This window comes from Prunus persica, chromosome G5, assembly GCF_000346465.2.
Source record: "Prunus persica cultivar Lovell chromosome G5, Prunus_persica_NCBIv2, whole genome shotgun sequence".
NCBI classification, from domain to species: Eukaryota; Viridiplantae; Streptophyta; class Magnoliopsida; order Rosales; family Rosaceae; genus Prunus; species Prunus persica.
In genome coordinates, this window is record NC_034013.1 from 7,905,982 (window position 1) to 7,916,637 (window position 10,656).

The window sequence follows — 10,656 nt, forward strand, 5'->3', positions numbered from 1 at the left end:
ACTCTACCGAAGCCGAATATTGTTCTCTTGCTCACACGTCTGCTGAACTCATCTAGCTTTGCCAGTTATTTCGTGACTTGCACTTTTATCTTCATATGAAACCGTTAATGTAGTGTGATAATCAAAGTGCTCTTGCCTTGGCTTTGAATCCTATGTTTCATCCTTGCACCAAGCATGTCGAACTGGATTATCACTTCTTTCGCGAGTTAGTTACTAGTAATGCTATTGTGGTTCGTCATATTTCCACTCATGCTCAGATTGCTGATCTTCTCACAAAAGCTCTTTCTGCTGATCGTTTTCATTTGCTCAAATCCAAGCTTCAGGTTTGCGCAGCTCCCTTCAACTCAACCTTATACTCCTCCAGCTCTTGAGCGATCCAAACCATTGGATCATAGGCCCAGTTGTCATACACGTGGACAAACTCAGTTACAATAGCATGTGATAGTTGCGACTAATTAGGCTTGGATTAGCTTAATTAGTTAGGCTTGTTAGAATGAATCTTTTTAGTTATTGTTTATGCTTCTGATCATTGGCTATATAAAAGCCTTTCATGTAATGATTAATTCATAATGAGAAAACTCAATTTTACAATATGCATTCCAATTGAACTAACTTAGGCATCGGAGGGCCTTTGGCCAACACGGGTGTGGTCTTTTACTCTTATTTGTTTCGCAAGAACCGAGGAATAGAGAGAAGGAAACTCGAAAGGTGAAGGATCTACATGCGAATATTTTCCTGTGAGAAATTTGCACAAACAGTTGTCATGGTAAAATAAAAAGTCTCACAATTAAAAACTGAATTCTATTGTTAAAATTATTATCTTTCTTTGTTCAAACACATATTTTGAATGAGGATGAACATTACCCTAATTTTGTTTTATAAACGTCTAAACACTATATTTTATGAACTTGGATATTCCAATTTATGGTCTCTCATACTACACAAGAATCAAGTGCCAAGTGCTGCCAAAATATGAACTACCGAACACCTAGAATAAGGACAAATGTAAAATAAATTGTAGGTCATCAATAGATAAAGAGATGACTTCAAAACTTTTCATGTTGATAAGTCAAACAAGTGACAAGAAACTTATCTACAATTTTAGCTTCATATACAATCTCAAGTTGGGTGAGGCACCAAAATTTTCAACTCACTCAAAATCCGTAAACAATGACACATAAAACTGAAATTTTTTCTTTAAGTTGTTCTTGTGTAGAGGTCTGGATAAAGTTAGGATAAGTTAGGATCAGAGCCGGCCCTTGGGGAGGGCAACTGGGGCCTAGGCCCGGGGCCCATAATTGAAAGGGGCACCAAAAAAATAAAGTTAAGCCATATATTATATACGTATAGAACAAAACAAATAAAAAACCAAGCGTGCATTTTTGTTTAATCCTCCCTTCCCAAAAGCGTGTGCTCACCCATATATGCTAGCAAATATATTATTTTTTAATCCTATTCAAAAAACAAAACAAAACAAAACAAAACAAAACCAGACCACACTAGGGTTTAGATTCTTGTTGTCTCAAATTTCTTATATATGTACCTATCATCCCTCACTCACAATCACACCGCGGCCTCTCTCCTCTCCATTGCCTCTCTCTTTCGTCTTTCCTATCATTTCCCCTCCATGACAGAAGAGACGAAGCCAACAGAGCTGTAAGTCCTTTCTCTTTGTCTATTTATTTCCTATGTTGCTGCTATTTTCCAAATAATCACTTTATATAGGCATTCTTGCAGATTCAAGATCGCCAATTGAGAACTTATTCATTGAGAGAATTGAGATGGGTTTCAGGTGCAGACCCAGATAAACAACAAAGATGATTTTTCTTGGGTCTTAATCAGTTTTGCAGGGAGAACGTGAGTTTTGTAATGAATTACTTGGTTTAAACATGAAAATTTATCTGAAGATTTACCAAATGAATTGTTCATATTCATTTGGAAGAATAAGCAGAAAATGAAAATGAATTGAAAGTTTATGATGCAAAAATGGCAGATTTACTTTTAGAAAAGTTTCATGTGGGAGAAACTAACTGCAAATTCCCTATGGATGAACACGATGACATTTTTCCTCAAATTATTATCATCAAAAAATAACAAACGGGAAGGCTTATGTTGTAAAAACAATGAATGCTATAATTTTAATAAAATTAATTATTTGATAAAAAAATTATAATTTTAATGTTTACATTATTTTGGGCACACTTTAAATTTTTGCCCTGGGCCTCAGATTACCCAAGACCGGCTCTGGTTAGGATCTTGTCCTGGGGATTGAGCCTCAATCAGACCATTCAAACCTTCTACTCATAGAAAAATTCAAATCACTGGAAAAGTACTTACTTCTTAGATTCAAACAAGACAGAGTGACTTGTGACCATCGAGTCATGATGTATCATGCCTATTTTCTTATTTTTGTCGAAATTCTAGTCATGCTATTAAGTTGTATCAAATTTGCCACCCTACTTGAGTGAAAATGTTAAAAGGAAAAAAAAAAAAAAAAAACTCCAATTTGATATTATCCCGAAAGAAATAAAAAATGAAAGTGAAATATCCCACACATAGTCATCCAAAAAATGTTTGACTAAACAAAGGACCGGGCAATAAAAAATCAAACAATTTTCTTCCAAAACCATCCTGCGAAACACCGAATAGTCTCTTCTCTTTATCCACGCCACGATATATGGATAGTGTTCTACTCATAAATCTCCTACTTGTTCTTTGTCTTTCTCTTCTCTCTCTCTTCCGCTCTACGAAACTCGAGGGTGCGAAAGAGAAGACGTAGAAGCAACAAAGAATTTCGAAGCCAAACCACAAATCAACAACAAACCCAACTCCCAATTCTCACGCACACCCAAACCCAAACCCAACACACCTTTTTCCTTGTCTCGGATCATGTGATTCGGATCCTCCGGTCCGACCAACCCAACTCGCCCGATCCGATTCATTTTCGTGTTATCAATGACTCGGAGGTGCTCGCATTGCAGCCACAATGGCCACAACTCTCGGACGTGCCCCAACCGAGGGGTCAAGCTCTTCGGCGTTCGCTTGACCGATGGCTCCATCAGGAAGAGCGCTAGTATGGGCAATCTCTCCCACTATGCCGGGTCGAGTTCGGGTCCCCACCCGAACAATCCGGGTTCTCCCGGCGACACCACCAACGATCACGCCGGCGCTGCCGACGGGTATGCCTCTGAGGACTTCGTGCCCGGATCGTCTTCGAGCCGTGAACGGAAAAAAGGTTCAGCCTTTTCTTTTTCCCCTTTCCTAATCTTAAATCTTTCAATTGTTTTGCTTTTTTTTCGTTGTCTAATTTTGAAGTTTTTCATTTTGGGTATGTGCGTTTGTGTGTTGATTCTTACTTGATATGTCCGATTTATAATTATTTGAAGTTGAGTGATTAGCTAAATTGAATTTTTTTGGGGTGCTATTTGGAGTGTTTGCATAATTAGCATATCTGAATTTCGATTTTCAATTGATGGTATTTTGGTAGTTAATAACGAAATGGAAAAATGGATCAGATTCCAAATGAAGTGTAAACTGTAAAGGAAGAAAATGAACAAACATCTGCAACAAAATGCTTTCTGCAAAGAAGAATTAGGCTGCAGAGGTTTAATAAAAAACGATGCTTTGCATAAATAAAAGGTTTAAAAGAGTAAATTTGTCCCAACTACAAGGGTGCTACCATAAAAGATAGGCCCAGGAGTTTAGTGGTTAAATTTAAGGTGATGAAGCTTAAGGGATGTAAGCAATGGACCTCATTGTATTAGGTATTTTAGATTTCATTTAGTAGGATGCCTGGTTTAGACCATCCCATAGGCAACCCTCATCGGTATGAGAGGTCACTTGAAATGCAAATATAAGCGTTGTCAGTTTTCAGATGTACTGCAATAACTTTTCCAGGGATTTTGGGATCTTATGGTTGTATATTTACTATTTATTTTTTATTTGGTGTATATGATCTATTTATCACACTGGATTTGTTGATTAGTAGTTACATTGATCTCATTATCAACAATAGAATTCTCGAAGAGGACCTAATGATCATGATACAAGGAGTTCTACTAAGTTTTTCTTTTTGTATTAACAGATTCTAGTTTCTCATTTTTTCCATGTAGGCACTCCATGGACTGAAGATGAACATAGGATGTTTTTACTCGGACTGCAGAAGCTTGGCAAAGGTGACTGGCGTGGGATTGCTCGCAATTACGTCATATCAAGAACACCTACTCAAGTAGCTAGCCATGCTCAGAAATATTTCATTAGGCAGACTAATGTGTCGAGGAGAAAACGGCGTTCCAGCCTGTTTGATATTGTAGCAGATGATGTAAGTATCTTTTCCGCCTTGCATAACCAGTATGCACATTTTTTTACATACAGGCACGCAACATGAAAATTTCACCACATTGAGTTTCTTTGCATCCTACGGTACACTGTATGATGTGCTCTCAAGTTTGTGTTGACTATTTAATCTTGTTGGTTAAAAATTCATGTCCTCTGCATGTGTAAAAGTTTAACATACCCGGTCCTTCTCTCTCATTTTCTTTCATTTTATAACTTTCACTTCTGTCTTGAATCTCGTGGTCTTGAATGCAGTATTTGTCTGGTGATAAACTAGGGCCATATTTAATCTTGACTGCATGGTTCCTACTTGAGATCTCCAATTAGATTCTGATTTTATCTTTCTTGACTTATGTATGGTTTATTGATAATTTTTCTACAGTCAGTTGAGGCTCCAATGGAACCACTAGACTTCTTACCTGGCAACCATCTACAAGCTGAAAGTCAAAGCAACAACCCATTGCCCGCTCCTCCAGCTTTGGATGAAGAATGTGAATCAATGGATTCTACCAACTCAGATGGAGAACCTCTCCCTCCACAGCCTGATAGCTCACAGTCATTTTACCCAATGATATATCCTGCATATTTCTCACCTTTCCCAGTTCCTTTTCCATTGTGGCCTGGATACAGTACTGAGCCCACTAAGCAGGATAAACACGAGGTTCTCAAGCCAACAGCAGTACATTCAAAGAGCCCGATTAATGTTGATGAGCTAGTAGGAATGTCAAAACTGAGCTTAGGAGAGCCTATAGGTCATTCCGGCCCCTCCTCGCTTACGCTAAAGCTGGTTGAAGGGTCTTCTAGGCAGTCGGCTTTTCATGCAAATCCAGGCTCTGGAAGTTCTGGCATGAATTCAGGTGGTAGTCCCATCCATGCTGTTTAGTGGTTAGACGTGCCTTGGAATTTTACAGGTTAATGTTAATACAAGGCTAGAAATGTGCAGTCTGGTTTGGGTTTGAGTTGCATCTCATTATGGAATAACCTTAATAATGTTTTTTTTAAAATAATAGTTATAATCTATAATTTGGTCTTAGGTTTTAGACTGTACCATCTCTTGTCCAAATTATTTAAATCTTTGACATCTTGTGTTGGTGTCTAGAATTGGTTGGTTTTTGTCCTCCCAGTGTTGATCATGTAGACATTCTAAAGTCGAGCAACCGCCGTACTTGTAGAATAGCTATTCACCGTAATATGAATAAATTTGAATATCTGCATTTTCAGAAAGGCAAAAGATTTTTTGGGGTTGCATTGCATTGAAATGAAGGTCTCCTTCGTTTATTTTTATTTTTATTTCCTTCTTTCCATTTTTTAGAAAAGAAAATTGGTAACTCAAAAAGTTATTACAACTATCCCGGACATAAAACCATTGATTCTACTACTAGACCTACAAAACAGGAAATCACTTCAATTATTATACATGCCTCATCTTACTTTGATCTGATTAGTTCTAATCAATATATTTCATTTTGTTAATGGGTTGTCGGATCCTGATTACGGTGGTAATTTTTTTTTTTAAATGACAGGATAACATGACTCAACCGGACACGAATGTAGCGGATTTAAGTTGACCGGTATTAGAAACGAACGTGCTGTGCTGGCAGGGCAAATATAAAACGGTTGGTTTTTTTTTTTTTTTTATTTGGACGAAAAACGGTTGGGTTAGTGTAGGTTTTGTTTGGGGTTTTTTGTCCCCTGTGTCATCAAAAAAAATTACCACCCCTAATTTGGATTATAATTTATAATCATAAAAAAGATTACATCCGATTCACCACAACCAAGACAACCCGGCGCAAGAACAAGAGAGATTACAATTCAACCCAGACGGGCCAAAGCCGCCAGATCCCTTTCCTCCTACCGGAAGTCCCAAAACTTCAAATCTCCAGATTCATAGTAGCAGTAGCGAAGACACAGAGAGGCAGCTATGAACCTCCTCACCAGAAACAGACCCACAGCGAGACCATGGCCCACCAGAAAACAACCCTCGTACAGGTCCCCACTCATCTACCTCACTCTCCTCTTTTCCCTTCTCTTCTTCTTCTCCTACTTCTTCTCTCTCACTCCCAATTCTCTCCTCTCCAACAAGACCTCAATTTCCGATTCCCCAAAATGCCCCTCCCTTGGAGGAGGAAAGTTCCTCTGGTACGCTCCCCACAGTGGCTTCAGCAACCAGCTTTCCGAGTTCAAGAACGCCGTTTTGATGGCCGCCATTTTGAACCGGACCTTGGTTGTCCCTCCGGTTCTCGATCACCATGCTGTTGCTCTCGGTAGTTGCCCCAAGTTTCGGGTTTTGAGTGCCAATGAGATCCGAATTTCGGTCTGGGATCATATCGTTGAGCTCATTCGGAGTGGGAGGTATATCGGTTTCCTCCGTTTCTCATTTTGTTGGTCTATTTGGGGTAAAGGTGTTGAATTCTGGTGGAATTGGAATGTGGGTTTGATTGGTTTGTTTTAGTTTTCATGTTAATGGCCCCAACTTGTTTTTGCTTGACCCATTGTTCGGTTTGTAAAATGATGCTGGGAAGGTATTGGATTTTTCTTTTTTGGTAGGATTGGCATGTTGGTTTATTGGGTTTGTTTTGATTTCCATGTTAATGGTACCAAATGTGTCTTATCAAACTCACTTGATGTACACTTATGATATTTATTCATTGGTTCCAAATTTGTTTCGATATTTTTTATATTTACAATACAACTATCTTTCTCTCTTGTTGCAGGTATGTTTCCATGGCTGACATTGTTGACGTATCATCATTAGTTTCTTCTTCTTTAGTTCGAGTCATAGATTTCAGGGTTTTTATATCCTTATGGTGCAATGTGAACGAAGATTTTGCTTGCTACAATGAGTTGGATAAGCATGCCTCTTTGCTTGAAAGACTTAAGCAATGTGGATCTCTACTATCTGGGCTCAATGGTGATGTAAAGTGTTTATATGCTGTTAATGAAGACTGCAGAACTACTGTTTGGACATACCAAAGTGGTAATTTGGATGGGGCATTGGATTCTTTCCAACCTGATGAACAACTCAAGAAGAAAAAGAAAATTTCATATGTTAGGAAACGCCGAGATGTATATAATACTCTCGGACCTGGTTCTGAAGCTGAATCAGCTACTGTACTGGCATTTGGGAGCCTTTTCACTCTTCCTTACAAACGTTCGGAGCTATACATTGATATTCATGATGCTCCAAGAGATCAAGGGATAAAAACTCTGATTGAGAAGATTGAGTTTCTTCCATTTGCCCCTGAAATTCTGAGCGCTGGGAAGAAGTTTGCTTATGGTACCATAAAGACTCCTTTTCTTTGTGCACAGCTCAGATTGCTAGATGGGCAGTTCAAGAACCATTGGAAGGCTACTTTTCTGAAGTTCAAACAAACAGTGGATGCTTTGATGCAAGGCCCTCTTCCTATTCATATTTTCGTGATGACCGATCTTCCTAAAAATAATTGGACAGGAAGTTACTTGGGGGAATTGGTTAGAGATTCACGTCAGTTTAAACTGTTTTTCCTGAAAGAAAGAGATGAGCTGATAATACAAACTGCTAAAAGAATCGTGGATGCAGGTCATGGCTTGAAGTTTGGGACTGTTCCAAAGAAACATGATGGCACTGGTCAGATTGAGAAGGATTGTCCTCCAGGACTACCTGATGTTCTTCTATACATAGAGCAAACTGTTTGCAGTTGTGCTTCCCTTGGATTTGTTGGGACAGCAGGGTCAACTATTGCAGACATTATAGAGTCGATGAGGAAGTTTGGTGCATGTTCTAGCTAGTTTTCTGATTACATGGTCAAATGCCTAATGACATGAGAAATTATAATTCAATGAAGCTGTACAAATTATGGTTCAGAAGCATGCCTGAGCTATGCAAGCTTGAAATTGTGAGCCTGCTTCATGGCTCGTAACTTAATGGCACCAGCGGGTGTAGGCTGCAGAGGAAGTGCTTCGTGAAGAACGGAGTTGAATTCGAAAAAGGTTGGAGTCTTATGAAGGAAATACATTTCACATGCTCTAACAAGAAAAAGGGTGGTTTGGTTTCTCATCAAAATTCTTATAATGCCACTGATTATAGACAGACTGTTTAATGTACAATTTTTCTGGAACATCATTGTAAATTAATTCCAAAGTGCCAATTTCTCACCTTGTCTGGAACAATGGTTCTTGTTTAAAATTTATTTATTTAATTTTTTTGGGTTTACACTTAATGCTTGGTAATTAAGGGTTAAAAGCTTTCTGGAAGCTTGAGCCTTCAATGGGCTCTTGTGCCCAAGTGGCTTTTCTTAGGATCTTATTAGTAGTTTCAACACCTAACCATACTAATCAATTTTGAAGGCTCCGTCAAGAATAACCAAGCTGCGGTTGGCTTTGTGATTAGAGATGAGAATGCTTGAGTTCTTCTGGCTGGGGCAAAGAAGATTGGTGATGTCTCAATTACAGTGGCGGAATGTATGGACATTAGAGATGGTTTGGCCTATGTCGTTCCTAAGGGTTGGCGTAAGATCATGGTTGAGGGGGACTCCAAACTATTTTTAGAGAAGTTGACTCAGTTGCTGACGCTTTAGCTTTGCTTGGGCACACCCTTTCGCCTTTGAAATTATAGGAGTGTAGCCTCCCATTTCCGGTTGTAAACTCTTTCTATTTGGAACTAGCTAGTGAGAATGTCCAAAAAAGAAAATTAATGAGAAGATTACTAGCATTATGTGGCATTAAGGTCATCTTAACACCCCAACCCCAACGGGGCTTCCCTTCCAATTACGTCATCTTTGGCCTATTTGGCCTGTTTGGCTGGTCCACTTCTAGACAAATTTTGTTTGAGTCATATTTTGCTTCCTCGCTTTTGCGTCAGCGAAACAGATACAGACCAAAAATAGAAAAAACAAAAAGAAGCAAACCGAGTCACGGAACAAGGTTTCATATGTGAACGTTTACGTACTGACGACCAAGACAAGGTTCAAACTTAAAAAGGGCACATTTGGTCAATTTTATTATTATTTGGTAAAAACTTTCTACACTTCTCAGTCGTAACCGTATACATTTTGTCTTCTGTATTTAAAATAAGATGTCGTAACTTTTGTTTTATATTTTTCTGTTGAGGAAATAACAAGTCGTACAATTGACCTTAGACATATCTCATGATTTTGATAAACTAAAACAATTGTTTTAATTTGACGAAGTAAAGAGTGCCATATTCATCAAGATAAAAAACAAGGCCATAGAGTATGTTGTCAAAGCATTTCATCAGCATAATAATAATTTGGACCAAATTTCTGTCAATCCCTTAGATTTGATTGAGAAGTTTTGGCAAGCTTTTCACACCTATAACCAACTCCACTTCATTTTAAGTTTTTTTCATAAATTTTTTTCAATCAACACAGTGCAAATTCATTAGAATATTTCAATTAGTTTAAGGGGCTTTGTAGTTCAAGTGATTAAAAGCATTTACCTTCGATTTCCCTCTTCCCAATATTGCATGTATCACAAAATAAATATATTATATTAGTAATGAAATGTATTGCCTTAAGTGATACCCCCAGTTCTAAATAATTGAAATTCTTTTGGTAGCAGCAACAATTTCATTAATGCAATACAATAACATAGCCCCACAAAGGTATCTTGCAAACAATAGAAAGATACACGCAATAAACACAACTATTGCAAAGATAATGAGCAGAAACAATTATACATCTTGAAGACCCAATTCACTAGGAACTGAAAGTCATAAGAGGAATCCATAAAACCACTGCATTTGGTTTTGCAAGAAGATTATATGACATATGAGAGTTCTCTACTAGTTTGGGTGTTGGGGATATGAAACACCTATAAGTGGAATATCAAATCTCATGGTCAATTTTATATAAACTTCTACCAAGACATATGATCCCGACGTCTATCAAACACCCCTAAACTTAAAACACTCATTGATAGTAGATCCATAAAATTAACGGCTCCACCCTCGACACATAGATCTGATGGAGATCCACCTTATTAACTCCAAAATTGCGAGGACCACACAACATAGGTTAAAAAGGATAGATCTATAAAGATCCAACCAAAAAGGTTGGTAGGAAGACCCTCAAACAACTAAGGGTGAGATAAATCTTGCAAAACACAAGGGAGACAAAAGCCTAGTATGAAATAGTAGGGGGGGAGATAACCCGGTTTATTCGTATGATGGGATGATTCCACTAGGGAGAAAAATAGAAGGGAAGAGGGAAGAAGAGAGGAGGAGTGTTCCTCCAATGATTGATTTATCATTATCATTATGATTGTCTACTTCAATGTGTTAAAAAAATATTTATAAAAAAAAAAAAAAATCCTTTTTGTGGT

The 10,656-nt window shown here is 38.0% G+C and overlaps 2 protein-coding genes across 3 annotated transcripts; both read left to right on the forward strand.

The window, feature by feature from the left end:
- LOC18776248 (transcription factor MYB1R1) lies at positions 2,350–5,944 on the forward strand. 2 transcript variants are annotated; one of them, XM_020563583.1, is made up of 4 exons: positions 2,350–3,235; positions 4,113–4,321; positions 4,718–5,192; positions 5,859–5,944. In XM_020563583.1, the coding sequence occupies exons 1-4, from the start codon at positions 2,956–2,958 to the stop codon at positions 5,861–5,863; spliced, it is 969 nt and encodes a 322-aa protein (XP_020419172.1). In that variant the 5' UTR covers positions 2,350–2,955; the 3' UTR covers positions 5,864–5,944. The 2 variants fall into 2 exon arrangements, with proteins under 2 accessions (XP_020419172.1, XP_007209344.1); XM_007209282.2 differs by lacking the exon at positions 5,859–5,944 and having other exon boundaries at positions 2,353–3,235; positions 4,718–5,561.
- Positions 5,876–8,527, forward strand: LOC18776208. Its single transcript, XM_020563581.1, has 2 exons — positions 5,876–6,687; positions 7,050–8,527. Exons 1-2 carry the CDS (start codon positions 6,257–6,259, stop codon positions 8,101–8,103), a joined length of 1,485 nt encoding a protein of 494 aa, XP_020419170.1. The 5' UTR covers positions 5,876–6,256; the 3' UTR covers positions 8,104–8,527.

Coding starts and splice junctions, on each gene's coding strand:
- LOC18776248 (XM_007209282.2), top strand. CDS start 2,956: ATGACTCGGAGGTGCTCGCATTGCAGCCACAATGGCCACAACTCTCGG. Junction 3,236..4,112: donor GAGCCGTGAACGGAAAAAAG/GTTCAGCCTTTT, acceptor TTTTCCATGTAG/GCACTCCATGGACTGAAGAT. Junction 4,322..4,717: donor TTGATATTGTAGCAGATGAT/GTAAGTATCTTT, acceptor ATTTTTCTACAG/TCAGTTGAGGCTCCAATGGA.
- LOC18776208 (XM_020563581.1), top strand. CDS start 6,257: ATGAACCTCCTCACCAGAAACAGACCCACAGCGAGACCATGGCCCACC. Junction 6,688..7,049: donor GAGCTCATTCGGAGTGGGAG/GTATATCGGTTT, acceptor CTCTTGTTGCAG/GTATGTTTCCATGGCTGACA.